This window comes from Coturnix japonica, chromosome 1, assembly GCF_001577835.2.
Source record: "Coturnix japonica isolate 7356 chromosome 1, Coturnix japonica 2.1, whole genome shotgun sequence".
Lineage (NCBI taxonomy): Eukaryota > Metazoa > Chordata > Aves > Galliformes > Phasianidae > Coturnix > Coturnix japonica.
In genome coordinates this window covers 46,893,152-46,912,519 of record NC_029516.1, presented here as the reverse complement: position 1 = coordinate 46,912,519, position 19,368 = coordinate 46,893,152, and the positions used below count along the sequence as shown (strand labels likewise).

The following is a 19,368-nucleotide window of genomic DNA, read 5'->3' as shown; positions in this document are numbered from 1 at the left end:
GTGTTTGTTCATACATACCTTGCTGCAGAATAAGCACAGAAAGAATCCTTTCAAATAAAACCGTCTACTGAATCAGAAGGGTTTTCTGAATCAGGAACTTCCTTTTTTTCTCCACTCTCATAGGAATATCTCAGACAAAACACTACAGTCCTGTCTCTGCGAATGTCAGTCCCTCCAGACACAAATGTGGGTTCACACATTCCCCCTAAACCTGCTGGGATGGAAATATATTCATGGATTTGCACTTCAGAAGTAGCCAAGGAGTCTCTGTAAGGCCAAATCATCTTGCACACTGTTTCCTTCACTGATGCGAGCTCATGCAATGTGGTCGAAGGGATGAGGCGGAGCAATGGGGCAACCCGCCCCCTCATGCTTCTGTGATTTTGGTCTCTAGCTCCAAGTTGTTTCAGTTCTGTGAAGCATCTGAACAAGCAAAAGGGAAGGAGAAACACAGCCCTTGTGGAAAATACATTAGGACTTTCAGGATGGACTTTTGTCCTGCTGGTAAGACTTCAGTATCTTTTGTCTTGTTTTCTGTGGGGGCTGTGCACACCCTGAAATCTCAGTAGCTGGAGTGGATACTGCAGCCTGTGTCAGGAGGAAGATGGTGGAAGACCCCTGGTGATACAGCTAATTGCTTGTCAGCCTTAAGCTGTATATTTTTGCTTGCTCTCCTATAAGCCAACTCCATTCACGTCAGGAGGAATTCTCCCATTGAGAATGGTCTTTGTATGTCTAGAGTGTCTATTGCTGTGGTCCCTTGTGCTGGTGATCATGACCTGAGCTGCAGAACCAGCACAGGGATATCAAGGGTTTTATGTGGCACTTGGTTGAGCGCCTATAATGTTTGGCTTCCCTTCATGCTGCTCTGGCACAGCTCACAAGCTCCTCAGTGGTGGTTCCCTGAGGCATGCAGGCAGCAGTTTGCAGAACTTCTCGTGCAGTTGCATGTCCCAGTGCAACTAGTTTGCTAGGCTTTTGGCATTAGTAGCCTCCCTTGCATTTGCACTTGTTAAAGGTGATTATACTAGGGTTCCACCACCTCCAGGTGGGCCTGCAGGGTCTCAAAATAATCTCAAAGGCAGCCGTGGATGGGGAAGATAAGCCACATCTGAAGAACTGAGATCTTGGGTTTTATTTTCCTATTTTGGCAGATGGTGGATAAAGTGGTTGGTCTCCTGCAGAGAAAGGGAGACTTCTGGACAGAACTTTTTCAGCTTCCTGGCTGGGGGAGCTCGAGGTGCCTCTGAGACTAAGCAAATGCAGAAGACAGAGGGAGAGGCTAGGATATGGGCTCAGTAAGCACCAGAGAAAACAGGGATGATCTTGCAATGACTGCACTGTGACTCATCCTCTGTCCTGGCCAGCTCCTGTGTATACAATGTAGAGAGAGCTTCTAAATGGGTAAACAAGGAAAGAGCATGAAAAAACAGCATACTAGGCTTGCTTGCCAGGGAAATTGCTAAGACCTGTGGGAGCATCTGGCTATGCACATTGGTGGAGGCCGTTCTCTTGAGAGCTGATGGCCCTCACTACCTGAAGGAAATGATGGACCAGCTTACTGCAGGGCTAGCTGGGCAGGAGGAGGTAGAGTGCTTCCTACAGATGGTCTTTCACTCAAGTTATGCATTAACAAGCTATTTGTCCTAAAAGTTACACACTGTGGTAGTGCAATGGGATCCTGCTGAGGAACAATGTGCATTTGCTCAGCTCTAGCTAAGAAACAACAGAAACTCCACATCTTTCCCTCTGTAGATGGAATGTGCAAATTCTACCTGTGTGAGGACCATCTTGAATTTCTTCTAGCACAGACTGGCAGAGAGCTGAGAACTGACTGGGTGCAGGAGGGAGACGGGTTTGGTTGGAGGGAAATGGGGAACTGGAGGTCTTCTTTCTACCAGCCCGGCACTAGGAGTGGTGATAGTCTGCAGAGAAGATGACACAAAAGCCATATCATACATGGAATGGAAATTCAGGTGAAATTCCCCTATCACACAGCCTCAGCCAGGTAAAAAGTGCCCACCAGAATGCTCAGCTCATATGTTGCCATGGGTGGATGTGCCTAAACCCTTTAGCAGCCATGTGTGTTTAAAAGCAGTTTGGATGTGGTGCTCAGGGACATGATATAGAAGAGGGTTGTTAGAGTTAGGGTAGTATGGTTAGGTTGCGATTGGACTTGATCTTGAAAGTCTTTTTCCAACTTGAGCAATTCTATGATTCTCTGATTCAGAGCCCTGCATTGCCTTGCAGATGGGCCTGTGCTGTCAGATCGTGTGTGGGTAGCATATCAATGGTCAATATCCATTCTACAGACACTGCCTCCCATGACAATCTTCCTCTGCTATTTCTGCAGCCTATCCTTCAGCTCTCCTATGTACTCACATCCCACTCCAAATGTTATATGCTCATGAAGGTCTCTTTAGCATGTGGGCAGTTCTGGACAGTTCGTGTCAATGCAAAATGAACTCAGCACAGCTGAGTTCAGTACTCTTTGCTGGCCACATGAGATCTCAGACTTTGGGGTAACTCTGTCCTGCCCTCCAAATAGGGAGGCTGAGGGCATCAGTCACCACAACTGGAACTGAAATTTGAGTTTTGTTTTAAGAGACAGCACTAAAAATACAAGGCTGGGCAATTGAGAAATGGTTGGGTCTTTGTATCTGAGAATGCTCTGAGACTGGAGGAGCAACCTAAAGTGCAGGTGAGAGTCCCACCTGTGCTACACTCGTGTGCTATCCTTTCAACATCTGTTCTCTGAAAATAAGTTCCAAGCAGAAAATTTAGGTCCTTTCTGTAGAGGATGTCAGCTGGTATCGACGTAGTGAGCTGTGCATGGGCCAGCAGACTGCAGAGCAGGATTGGGTGATAGCATTTCCCTGAAACCTGTGGGTGTTTTTATTTGCACCTGCGGGTGCTCTTTATCAGCATGAAATTTCCCTTGTGCAGAGAACCCTGAAAAAGGCTATGCTTCATCTGTGCCCTGATCTAGTCCTAGAAAGAAGTGGAACTTGCTGGTACCGAGGACTTTGACAACACTGAAGCCATTCCTCAGTGTTCTGGTGCAGGGCTGACTTCCCTCTGCACTGCACAGTTTGGGAGTGATCCTGATTCACTCAGAACCTCCTCTCCTGCTAGTGTGGCTCATTCTGAAAGTGGAGAAGGAAGGAGAGGCAAAGCAGCCTGCTCCCATTCTCTGCTTCTCGTGCAGCTGCCTCTGCAGTTTTCTGTGTCTTGCTGTGGACAGTTCCCCAAACGAGCTTTTTGCATTCACTTCCCCTAATTATAGACCCCGATGCATGCAGTAATCTTGATGAAAAGCCTCAAAATAACCTTGAGCTGTGTTAGGCCTCCTGTAAGGGGGCAGAGTAGCATATAGGAACTGACCTCAGGATTATTTTCTGAAGAAATCAGAAACTTAGTTTAGGAAACTTAGAAAACCTTACAAGGATCTTTTCTGCACTTCAGTCTAAATTGCCCTGAAATTTTGCTCTATGTGTTATTTTCCCTTCTATTTCACCACCCTTTCTGATTTAACCATGACTTGATTCCCTCCCCTTCTCCATGAGTCACATGCATTTTCTCCCCCGACATATTCTTTCCCACATGTTTCTCACTCTAACATACTGGGCAGGTGAATCACTTGGGACATGGGGTTTTCAGATGTTCAGGGGGAAGGGAGACAGAGTTGTTTGCAGTGTCTGTGGGGGTCGTGTGGGTGAGATGGTGCCCTCTGGGAGCCTCAGATCTCTTTAAGATGTGTTAGGCTGCTTCTGTAGACGTGGAACAACTGAAGCAAAGCAACCAGACACCGCAGTCTCTGCACATGGGGTGGGGGAAAGGGACTTTCCTCAGGTAAGTCCTGTTGCAGTAATACAGCACAAAGGGTCTGAGTGAGAATTGGCCAAATAATCACCCCAGTGATTCCATTGCTATCAGACCGTGTGGAGGTGAGGGAGATAAAGCTGGAGAGGCTGAGTCTGGCATCATGTTGACTGGCTGCAGTGACAGTCAGCTTCTTTCAACTCTTCATGAGGGCTCTTTGCGCAGCTGGGAGGTGAAATGGGCAATTCTCATCCCTGTCTTTGAGCTGGCTCCTGGCCCAGTGCTTTCCCCTCTGAGGTGCAGTGGCCTTTCCCCGTGGCTGCAGGAGAGATGGGGCACAGCCTTGCATGACAGCACATGGAAACCCAACCAAACAAAAGGATGTTGGGAAGACTAGGTTTAGGGAAGGCAGGTTTATCTGAACCATTGCGGACATGGCAGGAAAGAACCACATGGACTCCAAGATGACTGTCTTTGTCCTCTTTTCCTTTTGCCTGTCTTGTCTTGTTCCTTCCCCTTTCTCCCCACTCATATTTATAGATTTTGTTTTGCATGTGAGTGCCACACTAAGACAATTTCCAAGACAGTTGGTGCCACTTCTCCTTTTCCCAGGAAGATGAGAGGCCCAGGGGATTTTGGCTTATGAAAAAGCAGAGCAGGGTGTTCCAATAACTTAATGTGTCTACCTGGGAAAGCTTTATCTCTCTGTGTGAGGATTCCCACTGCATGTTGTGCACTGAGCTCCCATTAGCATCATTGCCCTCAGCCTGTGTGTGTCCCTTATATTTTCCTGGGGCTTACCATCTGCTGTGCCTCTCTGTCACTGCAGTCTCCTCAGTCTCCTCGTTCTTGCTGAAGAGGCTGTGCTTCAGCTAGATTATATTTAGCAGCAGTGCAATCACCCCAATTCTTCTTGGCCTTTTATGAATCATGTTTGTGGTCTCTTTGACTCTGTTATCTGTTTGACTTCCTGTGCATTACAAGGAAGCCTGTTTGCACTTTTATATTGTCTGTAATCCACAGAGGGGGGGGGAGGAGAGCAGAATAACAGCCTCCCACAGATGCTTCTTCTTCAGCAAGTCTTTCATCCCCTAGACCCTATCCTCAGACTTGAAAGTCCTTGATGCTCTTTCTTGAACTGTTTTTGACTCTAGCTGTGGTGGGTCAATCAATGAAGCTAGTGTTTCTTTATGGGAGGTTTGGATGTAGATGGACTATTTAGGTCGCAGCTATCTTGTGCTAGAGGTCTTGTACATTGAGGCGACTGACACAAAAACCACCAAAGAGCATTTGGTAAAGCCTCTTTGTTGTGCTCACAGTGAGTAAACTGGGTTGTGTAGGCAGGTGGGTAGATCAGAGGGCTGCTAGCAGAGAGGCTGGCTATGAGGCAGGGTATAGGGGGCTGCTGCTGGCTCTGAACTGAGAATCATTTGCAAGACAAAGCTCGGGTTCAGTGGTTACAACAGCAGGGAGCATAGGTGCAGGAGCACAGATATCAAAGCTGCTGAGGCACTGAGAGATTGAGGCAGCTTTTCCTGTGATATGTTGGCATCAACTATTCTCATAGGCACCCGTTTGCTATTCCAGGGTCACCTGACCTGAGTGAGGCTGAAGAGGCTGAAATAGAGACAATAAGGCAGCACAGAGAGGAGCTCTTAGAGGACATTAAGGTAAGAACCATCCTGTTCCTTCCATCTTGCCTGGCCTTCTCAGAACTGTCTTCACCAAGCACGTAACAGTCCAAGCCATGCAGAACTGCTTCTGCACTGGGGATATTTTCTCTGCCATGATCCAACTTGAATTCGAAGCCTGTCTGCCCTGACATATTTGCCACCAGCACTCATCCAACCTGTGGTACTCTCTGCTGCGGGACTCATCATCCAACATAATGGGGTATTTGAGAAAGGGTTGGCAGTTCATTAACAGGGATGAGCTGGGATTCCATGTTCAGGGTAAAGGAAAGAAATATGACTTTACTAAGTCATACAGGCAAGGATTTGACTCAGCATTTACGGCTATTTAAAATTATCAGTCACTTTATCAGTTCTAGTTATCCCTCTGTGATTTTTAATTTTTTGCTCTTTTTGTAGACCTTGTCAAGTCACTTTTGAGTGGTGTGATGAAAGGACCTTCAACACAAAGTTCCATAGCTGAACTTGCTTTTCTTCTTTTCCTTTAGCAGACTCAAACACTACTTCATTGGCTCCTGAAGAGCCTGAAAATGACAAAGTGAAAATCAGTTAGTAATATCACATTTGCTCAGGGACATGATTTAGAGGAAGGTTGTTAATTAGGGTCATGTGGTTGGGTTGTGGTTGGACTGGACTGCTTGTGTAGAATTTTTTTTTTTCCAGGTGGATTTCTTCATTAACAATTTAGCAATATTCTTTATCAAAAAGACTTGAGGAGTGGTGCTGTTTGGGAAAGAGAGAAGGGAAGAGGCTGAATCTCATCTTACCTGTTATGGAGAGAAAAAAAACACATAATCATTTGAAATTTAGGAGATATGATCACAGCTTTGTGACATTTGTGCAGTACCTGAAGCTTGTTAAGGAACACTTTCAGCTCTGTCAGATTGATGAAGCAAAACAAAATGAAAGTAAGAGCAAAACGTTAAAGCCGTGGGATACTGGAGGACTTCACAGTTTCTGTATGATATGATATGATATGATATATATATTGTACATACACACACACACACACACACACACACATATATATATATATATATACACACACACACATATATATATATATCGTATCATACCTGCATCCTTACTCCTAGCTGAGGCTAGAGTAGTCACATAACCCTTCTTTCCCTGCCTATTCCAGTTTGCTAAAGAAATAACTTGAGAGATTCCTGGAAGAGGCATGTAACGAAGCACTCTTGCTCTGAGGGGAACCCAAACTGCAGAGGGAAAACAAGGGGATGCACAGATTTTTGTTTCCTTGGTAACACAGAACATCCTGCCAAGAAGGCTACCATTTCTCATGGACCTAAAGGAAACAATTGGCTCTTAAAATTCTTTTTGCCCTCACCTCTTCTTTCTCTATCTAAAGACAGATATCCACGCACTGGTACTGACTGACAGAAGCATTAGGAACTGTATTTCTTAGCTTGGCCACTTCAGATCCACACTGACCTCACAGTTACTGGTTCTACTTCCTCTATCCTAGATGTGTAGCCAGGCTGTGCAAAGCAAAATCTAGAAGGAAATATGTGTGATGAAAGGAGTGTCATATATGACATTGCTTGAAGAACTGAAATCAGTATTGGGGTGAGTTCTCTAACTCCTCCAGGCTGACTGAGCTTGATTTTCCAACCCTCAGTGACAAGAGATAGAAGAACATCCTCTGCCCTTCTCTCTCATTTCTTTCAGCTGAATGCCAGTTTGGATGGGCAAGGTCACCTCAGGGCCATGCATATTTCATAGACATCCTTGGCTAGTTCTGAGCAGCTGGCCTTTTCCTGTGATGGAGGGATGAAATAAGACAGGCTTTGTACATCTTTTTTTCCCTTCACAACCTTCACCCTCTTGTTATTTCTTTTGCAGAAGCTGAAAGAAGAGATTGCACAAGTGTTTGCAGAGATTGAGGGCTTCCAAAATGCAGAGGAGAGGCAAGAGGCAGACCAGAACCCTGGTGAGAGGACCAGGTAAGTGAGGCTATTAAGTATTCCTTTGTTTCCAAAACCTCCCTCTTAGTGTTAGGAAAACAGGAGCGCTAATGGAATTTGGATCACAACAAAGGCAGGAAAATGAGGCCTGGAATGTCCATCTTTCCTCTGAGATTTCTCCCTGAACAAACACCTTCCCTTGATATCTGAGTAGCCTTATGAGTGTTCTAAGTGAAACACAGCCCTGTATTCTAAGTTTGGCTTTTCTTCTTTTTGTTTGGAGCAAACTATCACAGAGGGATAAACTTCTGTCCGTGGGTCGGAAGAAATTCAACATGGATCCTGAAAAGGTAGGATCAGATCATTCCAAATTTGAGGATAAAGCTGTGAGGAAGTTTCTGTTAAGTACTGGTCCCACACATGCCAAAGGATTTATTTCTATAGACTCTGGGGCTGGTTTCCTACCTCAGTAAGGCTCTAGTCAGAAGCACCTTCTTTGCTATTTCTGAAATACACTGATATGATCAATCTGTGTTGCCTCCCCACATCATATAGGGGCCTATAGAGAATTTCATCAGATACAACCCAAAACTAAGAGAAATAAAGGAAGGATGGCTTAACACTGTGTGTCAAGAGAAGCTAAACATTCTTCAGTCCACCTCTTCTGACTGTGTGGCAGTCAGGATGAATAGAATCATAGCATCATTAAGATGTAAGATCATCTAGTCAAGCCATCCCCCTGTCACCAATTTTACCCACTAAACCATATCCCTAAGTACCATATCTACCCTTTCCTTACACACTTACAGGGACAGTGATTCCACCACCTCTCTCCCTGGGCAGCCTGTTCCAGCTGCAGCACCACTCTTGAGAATAAATTCTTCTTAATATCCAACCTAAATCTCACCTGGCACAAACTGAGGCCATTACTTCTTGTTGTATCCCTATTACCAGGAAGAAAAGGCTGACCCCCACCTCACCACAACCTCCTTCCAGGTCATTTTAGAGAGTGGTAAGATTTCCCTTGAGCCTCCTCTTCTCCAGACTGACCAACCCCATTTCCCTCAGCCGCTCCCCATCACACTTGTGCTCCAGACCCTTCACAGCTCCACTGCCCTTCTCTGGACATGCTCCAGGGCCTCCATGTCTTTCTGGTAGTGAGGGGTCCCAACTGAACACAGCACTTGAGGTTCAGCCTCACTACACCCAGTCACCTCCCTGTTCCTGCTGGCTGCACTATTGCTGATACAAGCCAGGATCTCATTGGCTTTCTTGGCCACAGGGACATGCTGCTGGTTCATGTTTGACCATCTGTTGACTAATACCCCCAGATTGTTTTCCACCACTCATCTTTCCAGCCACCCTGCTACAGGCCTATAGAACTGCAGGGGGTTGTTGTGACCAAAATGCAAGACCTGGTACTTGGTCTTGTGGAAGCTCATACAGTTGGTCTCAGCTCATCAATCTAGCCTATCCAGATCCCTCTGAAGGGCCTTCCTACTCTCAAGCAGATCAACACTTCCACCCAACTCTGTGTCATCTGCAAATTTACTCAGGGTGCCCTCAATACTCTCATCCATTCTGTCAATAAAGACATTAAATAGGACAGGCCCCAATGCTCACCCTTAGGGAACACCACTACTGACAAATCACCAGCTGGATTTTACTTCATTCACTGCCACTCCCTGGGCCCAGCCATCCATCCAGTTTTTTACCCAGTGAAGAGTACACCTGTCTAAGCCATGAGCTGCCAGCCTCTCTAGGAGAATACTGTGGGAGGCTGAGTCAAAAGCTTCACCAAAGTCTAGGCAGAATACATCCACAGCCTTTCCCTCATCCTCTGGGTGGGTCACCTGGTCATGGAAGGAGATGAGGACCTGTTTTTCACAAACTCATGCTGTCTAGTCCCGATCTCCTGAGCATCCTGCATGCGCCATATGACTGTGCTCAAGATGATATGCTCCATGACTTTTCCCCATACCAAGGTCAGGCTGACAGGCCTGTAGTTCTCTGGATCCTCCTTCCAATCCCTCCTGTAGATGAGCATCACGCTGGCAAATCTCCAGATGTCTGAGACCTCCCCAGTTGATAAGGACTGCTTAATGGTGAAAAGCAGCTTGGCAATCCCCTCCTCCACCTCCCACAATACCAAGCTACCTTGTTGTTCTGGAAGTAGTTTTGGTTTTGCAAGTGCTGGTTAGTGATTGTGTATCTTCCACTTTCTGAGGCTCTTAGCAGTGAGATCTAGACTCCATAGCCTTCCGTCCTCAGCAGAAAGCTCTAAATCAGACTAAGTAGAAAATAAATGAGAAAGACAGTTTCCTCTTCCTTCCTCCTCACTGGTGGATCATTTTTCTTTAACTCCATAAAGAAAAACTGTCTGCACTGAACAGTTGTTCATTGTAAGCTAACTGCAGCTATCATCTTGGATGGCTGCTGGTCTGTGTGACAGCTTTACATGCCTCCTTGCTGAGACCCTCAAGTTGTCTTCTACACTGCATAGGAAATGCATGCAACATCCCTCTGCTGGTGGGAGCTGCCTTTGAGCACTGATAACAGGACATCCAGATCATGTGATAGCAGATTCTCTTTTTGTCTTTATGTCTGACCTTGGTTTGAGGCCCCAGAGGCATCTCTTTCTATGGCACTTTGCCATGCCATGCAGAAATGCCTGAACTAATCCTGACACCAAACCGTTTTAGCATTATTAGTTCAGTGCTGATCAGCCCGGTCCAACTGCTGTACTATGTTCCTATATTGATTTTAGTTTAGAACAGGCACACACTGATCTCTTTTTATTGTTTCTCTTTTGATACATAACTAGAGTCTGGTAGGTCTTGCAATGCAGGGAACTTTCATTGTCCCTGCTGAGTTTATGTTTCATCTACACAATACTGATGAAATGAGTTCCCATCTCCACATGCTCAGGGTAAGTTCCTGAGGCTAGAGGAGGTAAACACTAGAAATATGGCTGAACAAAATCTTCTGGGAGAAACATTCTAGTCTGGAAAATGGAGCTCCACCATCACTGCAATAATTTGCAAAATTAAATTGATCTAACTGAAATTTCATCTGGGGAAAAAGGAAGGAAAACAGTGTGGAGAAATCTCCCAAACATTTCAATTTCTTCTTTCGAAACTGATTTTTGTTTGGGACGTTTTAGAAATAGATTCTTATATATTGCAAGGCAAAGTGAATTGATTCTGTTGAAGTAGAACATTTTGATATATCTAAAACAATATTCATTCCTTTACTGTGTTTTGTGAGGAGAATTGCAGTGTGATCTGGAGAATTGCTGTGTTTTTAGATAGTGCTCTTAAGCTGAACAAAAGCTCAGATTTCAGTGACTTTGAAAATGATGAAATTCTCTCTCTAAAATAAAATGTTGGCTGTTTGCACAACCTGATTCAGACTCTCTGTCTTCCTTAAAGATCACACACTCCATTCTTATTGGCTTGGGAGCGTGGAGTTTACCAGGTTGCTGACTTCTCTGTTCAGTGGCCTATGAAAAACTTTAAGAAAAAGATATAGTCTCAGGCCTACAATTCTGCCTGAATACCCTTTTTGATACCATCTTCTTATTTATTTCCAAACAGTTTTTTGGCTTGTTTTTTTTCCCTTTAAGTTTCTTTGGTGAAACCTGACTTTCAGGAACAGAACTCTAAGATATTTTGACCAAGAATGTTAAAATAAACCCTTTTGACTTAACTTTAAATATACGTGGCTGTTTGAACTTTAGAGCTACGCTACCCTTTCCTGTTTACTTGAGTTTCCAGTTCAGTGAAACATTCATCCAAGTTTAGGAATGAACTGAGCATGATACCAGCCCACCACAGTAGATAAAAATGGTGGGAATAAGGAGAATGTGGCTGTGGTCTCCCATAGAGAGACTGAGGAGTAACAGTAGACAATATCAGCAAAGCCAATGAAGTCTGACATTAGAATATTAAAGTTCTAATTTCACACCAAGACAAAGATCTGTCTTACTTTGCTGTCTTGCTTGCCCTCCTCCAGGGGATCCAGTACCTGATTGAGCAGCAGTTATTGTCCTCAGACCTGCAGGAGATCGCCAAATTCCTCCACAAGGGTGAAGGCTTGAACAAGACAGCCATCGGAGATTACCTGGGTGGGAGGTAAGAAACCCAAATGAGATAAGGAGGTCCTTTGGATGCCCTGTTCTGCCTAATCCCTCTCAGATGCCATTTTAGATAACCCCTGGCAGATGCTGATGCTGAACATAACCTCACCCTACAGTGGGCTGGGTGGGCAGTGTACACTGGGAGGTGTCCTTTGGAGTGTGGCTGAGGCTGGCTGCATGGGCTACCTGTCTTTCCATCTATACCAGAGTCAGTCTTCTCAGACTAGAGTGGTGCCCGTACATCTTGGTTTCTTGCTGGTTGAGGGGAAAGGGAGTCTGGGAGGGAGCAAGATGCCTGTGATCACACCAAGGAGCATCCAAACAGAGCAGGGACAAAGCTGTCTAATGACCTTTTCCCTCTCTCCTCTCCCAGAGACTCCAAAAACATTCAGATTCTCCAAGCGTTTGTGGCATGTCACCAGTTTGCCAACCTCAACCTGGTACAAGCACTAAGGTGGGTGTTCAAGAAGTAACAAATGGAGCAGGAACCTGTCCAGCCACTGGGTCTTACCACCCAGAGAGGTCATGAAAGCCCCAGTGGGACGAGATTGGGCTTCTCAAGTCTGTGCTGTGCGTATTGGCTCTGGTCTATGAATTGCAAACATACTTTTCCTTGGTGGACCTCCTTCATGGCCTTCTGAATGGACTAGCCATGTTCAGAGAAGATGGGGATAGTGAGGTGGGTGGGTTGTTCTGATTTCAGTGGGTGGTGGGGGCAGGGTAAGTTATTTTTTGTACTAGGAAATACATTAGCTCACAGTGCCCATTATGTCTGTAATGAAGTGACTCTGTCCTAGAGCATCTCATTCTCTTTAGGCAGGTCTTCTGGCAGGGCTTTCTCTCTTGAGGTCCCTGATACCTTGCAGAATGCTCGGTAGGGAAGAAGAGCCATGATTTACAGGATGCTTAGCTCTGCTTCTTCTTTTTAGAATGTGCGAGAGAAATGTTTAGAGAAAGGAGAAGATCTCCTGCTTGATGTGCTGCACTATTTTCATGCTGTGATGAGATAACATCCATTATTTCCATAGTGTCTCATGAGCTGAGGGAAAGGATTCCTTGTACACAAACTGACTAACTCTCTGGCATGCTCTTCCTGCTAGACAGTTCCTATGGAGCTTCCGGCTGCCTGGGGAAGCACAGAAAATTGACCGCATGATGGAGGCCTTTGCCAACTGGTACTGCAAGTGTAACCCAGGAGTATTCCAGTCCACAGGTATTTATAGGGAGGAGAAGGCCTATAAAACAAAGATCCACTGTGTGTTAGAGGGAGGAGCCTTCTTTTCCCAATCACAGTGCATAGAAAGCATCCTCTGAAAGTATGGATGCTGTCTTTCATGTTCCCTTACCTGAAGTTAAAGATACTTCAGTAGTACCTTTTCAGTACTTTTCAGTAGGCTGATGGTCTTCTGTCCTGTTTCTTCTACTGTGCTCCAGCCCATCCCAACAGGGAGTAGGCTTGAGAAGTGCTCCAGCCCCATGTGAAACATGTCTCATTGCTGCATGGGTACCACTTACAGGCACGGGTCTGTAGGAACTTTCCTTGCTAGCAGATCTGTTACCTGACCAGATCTGCCCAAATTGCCTATTTGGGAATTGTCTCCATCACAGGAGATCAACTCTCCCCAAGCCCCATCTACCACTCTTACACCTGGTAGAGGGGAAATCTCCTCCTAAATCTGAAAGGTTGAAGCTGCTCACAAGCAACTAGAAGCCTAGTCACCTGTTAGCATGTGGATTATCTGCTCTGTAAGAAAAATGCCATCAGTCCTGGTTTCCTTTCTCATTGACAGATACTTGTTATATACTCTCCTTCTCTATTATCATGCTTAACACCAGCCTGCACAACCCTAATGTGAAAGACAAACCCCCCTTTGAAAGGTTTGTGTCCATCAACCGAGGCATCAATGATGGAGCAGACCTGCCAGAAGAACTCTTAAAGGTAAGAAAGGTTTTGATCTCCTATTCTATCATCAGTCCCTATTTTCTCTCTGGGTCAGGCTTCACTGTGAATGTAAGGTCCATTGATCTCAGCGTAGTATAATACTGTTGACCTTCTGCCCTGTAAGGGGGAGAGCTGCTCGAGGAAAAAGGTATAAAAAAGGAAGCTGGAAAACATGAAAAATGCTTTGGAGAGTGACTGCAGACATGCTTGTTGGTGAGGACGTGTAGCAAGAGAGACATTCAGAGAATAGCAGTGAACAGTGGTAGCCTTCTACACAGGGACAAGTACAGAATCCTGCACCTGGGGAGGAATAACCACATGCATCAGTACAGGTCAGAGGCTGACCTGCTGGAAAGGAGCTCAAGGAGAAGGACCTGGGCATCCTGGTGGACAGCAGGTTGGCCACGAGCTTCTGCCCTTGTGGCCCAGAAAGCCAATGGTGCATTACAAAGAGCATAGCCAGCAGGTAGAGGGAAGTGATCGTCCACCTCTCCTCTGCCCTGCTGAGGCCACATCTGGAGTACTGTGTCCAGTTCTGGACTCCCCAGTTCAAGAAAGACAGGGAATTTCTAGAGAGTGCCCAGTGGAGGACCACCAAGATGATGAGAAGCCTAGAGCATCACCCTCATGAGGAAAGGCTAAGAGCCCTGGGACTGTTCTATCTGGGGAAGAGAGGGCTGAGGATGAATATCATCACTGTTTATAAATATCTAATGGGTGGGAATTAAGTGGATGGGGCCAGGCTTTTTTGAATAGTGGAACACAGGAAGTTCCATACAAACATGAGAAGAAGCTTTTTTACTTTGAGGGTGACACAGCACTGAAATAATCTGCCCAGAGAGTTTGTGGAGTCTCCTTCTCTGAAGATATTCAAGACTTGGCTGGACACTTTCTTGTGTAACCTACTGTAGGGAAGCTGCTTTAGCAGATAGTTGGACTGGGTGTTTCCCAGAGGTCCCTTCCAACCCCTATCATTTTGTGATTGTTATTATTATTGGACTGTTTAGTTATTGGAAGGTGCACCACCAACCCAGAGCCTAAATGGGGCTGCAGTCACTGTCAGCCCCCTCCTACCCCCTAACATCCTTAGTACTACCTTGTCATACTCAGCTGTCCCCGTATGACATACTGTGGTCAGTCACTGATGCCAGTCCTGATGAATTACATGGTTTCCAAAATGGATTTCCTTTATTTTTGACTCAGGGTGCAGAAAGAAGCTTGCAGTCACTCTTGAAGCATTTTGAGGTGTACACTGAGGGCTGTTGAGGGCTAACGCTCACTGTTACCTCCTTTCCCATTCATTCACCTGCCCCTGTGTAGAGTGATGTACCAGATGGACCTGAAATGGTTGTGTACAACTTCGTCAGAAATATGTCTTTCTTTGTATTTTCTCTTTCTCTCCTTGTTCCAATGCTCTGGGGCAGAATCTGTTTGACAGCATAAAGAACGAGCCGTTCTCTATACCAGAAGATGATGGGAATGATCTCACACATACTTTCTTCAACCCTAACCGTGAGGGCTGGCTCCTGAAACTAGGTCAGTAGGAGCCTTCCTCTAACTCCCCGGGATTCCTCACCTCCATGACTCCCTCCCATCACAAATTTCCTCCAGAGACCCACTCAGGCGTCCAAAACTCATCCAGGCACCAGCATTTCCATTGCCCCTCCCTCCTCTCTGCTGTGGTGGGCTGAGGCTGACACCTGCTGTTGAAACCAGCTGCATGCTCTCTCCTCTCCTCCCGGTCCCGTTCCTGCAGGGTGTCTCTGCTCAAAAAAAAAAAAAAAAAGAAAAAATAATAATAATAAAAAAATGATTGTATATATATATGTATCACTCCCCTCTCCCCATCCCTATCCTCATCATAGCAACATCCCTCAGCATCCGCTATATGGTGGTCAGAACCACCGGTTCATTGGTGGTAATGATGACCATGGTTTTCTCCTGGGGGCTGATGGCTACAGGGAGAGCGTGCATGTGTGTGTGTAGATTAGAGCACGGTTGGTGGAAGGATAGTTAAGAGTGAGACTAATGGATTTTGAACCTCACTGCCTTTAGGAGGACGTGTGAAAACCTGGAAACGTCGTTGGTTCATTCTGACCGATAACTGCCTATACTACTTTGAATATACCACGGTAAAGGCTGAACTCTAGATTGTGAGCTTGTTCTGGGTGGTTATAAGCCTCTGAGGGGCCAGGGAGCATAGGGGTTAAGACTGCCTTATGCTGACAGAGTTCAGGCCTCCATCCTTTCATACACAATTTCCTTGGGTCTGGTCTGGAGAAAGTCTGGGCACTGAGGCTGTTGCTGTGATCTCTTGTTATTTAAGGTCTCCATAATATAAATGTAGGGATCTCCCCAGGAACACACTGCTCTTGTCCTACAAAGGCACACGTGCTGGGGAAAGCAGAGGGGCTATGGAAAAGGTGTAGGGACGATGTTTGGTGTTGATTCCTGGTTCTTTGACTGCAGGACAAAGAGCCTCTAGGCATTATCCCCCTGGAGAACCTATCAGTCCAGAAGGTGGATGACCCCAAAAAGCCAGTAAGTCTCCATTGCTTGGTATTCTGCCAGTAGGAGGTTGGTGGGAAGAGAAGGTGCTCCCATGCTGGTGAAGGCTGAGGTGGCTCTGGGAAAAGGGAGTAATGGGGAACAGCAGTTTCCCAAGCCTGCATGTACTGTGCTTCTCAAAGGGAAGGTGCCAGACTGTCTTGGAACCCACTCTAAACACAGATGTATTTCAACAGACAACAGCTGGTCCAAGAACCATCCTTTTACTGGCTTAATTGCATGTATATATGTGTATGTTGGAAGAGATGAGTACACAGAGCTTGCTTCTACATACACTGCACCAGGACTCTCCATGATACATGATGTGTATTCCAGGCAGTGTTGTGTGGTTAGGAAACTTTATCAGGAAGTGACATTTTTCCCTGTGCATCTTCCATGGAAAACCACTTCTCTGATGTGGCACAAGTTTGGGAGAAGTGTTGTTTGTCTTGGTGGTAGCAGACAGAAGAGATGATGCTGTGTCTACCCAAAAGGGGAAGACATTCTCATGTGTGGAGCAGGATGACAGATGCTATAATGCTACTCCACCTCTCCATAAGATCTGTTTTCATGTCCAGCCCTTCACAGGGGGCATGTGCTTACCTAAGAGGGATGGCTTGAAGATCTAACTCATGGGAAAATTCTTGGGGCATTTCAAAGGCAAAAATGCTCTTGTCCCTTTTGAAATCTGTCTGAGCCTGTTATCTATGGCTGAAAGCAACATAGCTTCCTTGATCCCTCCTGTCATTTGCTGCAATTCCATTTTGTTTCCTTTCTGACAGAATTGCTTTGAGCTCTTCAATCCCAACTGCAAAGGGCAGAAGATCAAAGCCTGCAAAACAGATGGGGATGGGAAGGTGGTTGAAGGCAAGCACCAGTCCTATAAGATCTCCGCAGCTACACCAGCAGAACGTGATGAGTGGATTGAAGCAATAAGGTGAGGAGACCTTAACTGGAAGCCTGAGCCTGACAAAATGTTCACAGTTTATCTGGCTGCCAAGGAATACAGCTGAAAAGGGGGATGAAAATAACTGCTGTAACCTAACAACCGCTTGATGCCAAAGAGTTTAAAGGTCTGTTCTGGAGAACCTCTAGCCACAGTTTTGTTCTCTTCTATTTGCACATCTCCACTCCTGCTTTGAGCTGTTTCTCTGTGCAGGTTCAGTAGGTTGCTTGTGTTGTTCCCTGGCATTAAAATTCTTGCTTTTCTTCTCATTTCCACCTATTTCCAGGACCAGCATCACACAGAATCCTTTCTATGATCTCGTCTCTGCCCGAAAGAAAAAGATTGCCAACAAAAACTGAGCCCTGACGTGGTCGCTGGCAGCAGGAAGATGTAGTTGTTGGACAGCATCTCTCACATGCTGGGCACTTCTAGGGAAGAAATTTGGGAGGATTGGCTCCCTCTGCTTCCCACTTGGCACGAAGATGACTGACAGGACAACTTACCAGATTTGCTGCTTCTCCTTCGAACCCAAAGGCAGAGAAGCAATCCACTGAGGGCTGTCAGAGCTGTGGGCACAGCACTTCCCACGTCATAGCTCAGAGGCTAAATGTCAACTGGCCTTTGGGTTCCTCCATATTGCTCCAGGCATGAAGGGTAGGATTTAAGGAGAGACAAGAACGTCTCCAGAATGTTTCCAGTCTGCCAGTCTCTACAGCCATCAAGTGAAGCCTGGTTATTTTTCTATGTTGTTGCTCTCGGGACAGCAAAGCATAGTTCGGTCAGTTGTGGAGTAGATAAGCTCCCTTGTTTTTTCTTCCATGAACAGATGTGCTGTGGCTGTGTCAAGGTACCACTAATGTTTCAGGACCCCGGGATGAAATTAGAGCACAAGGGAAGAGAAGAATCCCTCTGTGCAGATCTCTTTTTTGCCTTTCCCTATAGCCACAAAGGCTGTAATTCTGGGAAGTTCCTGCTCTGCAGCTGAGTCACAAGTTTTGGGGAGTAACTGATGTTAGACATGTAGATAGGGTGTACACTGAGTGTAGAGAGGCTGCTGAGCAAAGGAAGCAGCTCTGGGCCTCTGTCTTGCTGCTCTGGGACTGACCATAGGTCTCCCTAGGGAAGAACCCCGAACACTATCTCTCCTTCTGAGCGATGGCTGTTCAGCAAGCATTGCCTCCTTCTATCACTCAAGAGGCCCAGGACATGTATCTGAAAGGTCTGTAGCCAGAAGGCATGAAAATCAGAGCTGTATTTACATACACACACAAGCATGGGCACACAGAGGCATTCCCATCTTCACAGACTAGTTTCACTCAGAACCTGCTGTTTTTGGCTCTTGTGTGAAGAAATAAAAGTGTCTGAAACAAGCGGAAACCTCAGGGAAACATGATTATTGTGGTGATAAAAGCAGAGGATGTGAGATAAGAGCGTCGTGTTCCTGTGCATAGCAAAGCAGCCTGAGCTCCAGCACAGCTCTGCAGTGCACCCAAGATGCAGGCTGAGCAGTGGCACCAGCAGTGGAGGAGGTGTAAATGAGACAGGAGAAAAGGAGCAGGGAGCGGTAACGCTGTCTGCAAGCAGGGAATGGAATGGATGTAATACCACAGAATTGCTACAGAAAATTACACCTGCAAGATGAAAGAACTTGATAAGCTATTGCTATCTGTCCCTTATACCTTTCAGGGCTCTTCTAGTAAATAATGATGCTCTGCTTCTGCCTTTTTGCTTCCTGCAGAGGGCTCTATCCACCACGAAATCTCTAGCAGGGCCTGCACCACCGATTATTCATTTCAGTTATTTTTGCCCGAGCCACAGGAATGTTGAATTAATTTCAGGAGGCAGGGAGTGTATCTTGGAGTTGAAGCACGCGCACACCCCGGAGAAGGAACGTGAAGGTTTTCTTCTGCTTGCGCTTGTGAACGTCTCCTGCATTGAATCTCTCTGTCGCTGATGTGATGCAGAGTGAGTTTTCTGCCTGCTGCTCTGCAGCACGTGCTCGCGCACGCATCAACTCTTGCTGTGGGTGCAGTGCAGGGAGGCAAGGTCATGGCCAGAGGTGGAAGGAGAAGTCAGAATCTGGTCCCTCATCCCAGAGACATCCCCACTGTATATAAGAAAAATACAAACAAGTACTTGGCTAGTAAAAGGCGCCCCAGAACCTAGTATTTGGGTGAGGAATGTATATTCTACTGCCTCTCAGGCTCTTGCTCTGTATGCCAAAAGTCATCAAAATGTAGCTCTTCTACTCACAGTCTGATAATTCAGGCTGAGCTCTGCCTGGAGCTTACCTGGATTGTTCCTATGACAGCACAGTCTGTCCAAGCTCTTCCTTGTCCCATCAAGGAAGGTGTGTA

At 46.0% G+C, this 19,368-nt stretch overlaps 1 protein-coding gene across 3 annotated transcripts; it reads left to right on the top strand.

Moving 5' to 3' along the window:
* The first annotated feature begins 183 nt into the window (after positions 1-183).
* On the top strand, positions 184-18,388 carry CYTH4 (cytohesin 4). 3 transcript variants are annotated; one of them, XM_015862546.2, is made up of 13 exons: positions 184-504; positions 5,410-5,492; positions 7,377-7,477; positions 7,722-7,788; positions 11,453-11,571; positions 11,950-12,030; positions 12,677-12,789; positions 13,367-13,515; positions 14,943-15,054; positions 15,574-15,650; positions 15,988-16,059; positions 16,848-17,002; positions 17,298-18,388. In XM_015862546.2, exons 1-13 carry the CDS (start codon positions 318-320, stop codon positions 17,368-17,370), a joined length of 1,389 nt encoding a protein of 462 aa, XP_015718032.1. In that variant the 5' UTR covers positions 184-317; the 3' UTR covers positions 17,371-18,388. The 3 variants fall into 3 exon arrangements, with proteins under 3 accessions (XP_015718032.1, XP_032300803.1, XP_032300804.1); XM_032444912.1 differs by lacking the exons at positions 14,943-15,054; positions 15,574-15,650; positions 15,988-16,059 and having other exon boundaries at positions 185-504; XM_032444913.1 differs by lacking the exons at positions 184-504; positions 5,410-5,492; positions 7,377-7,477; positions 7,722-7,788 and having other exon boundaries at positions 11,463-11,571; positions 12,681-12,789.
* The last annotated feature ends 980 nt before the right edge of the window (positions 18,389-19,368 follow it).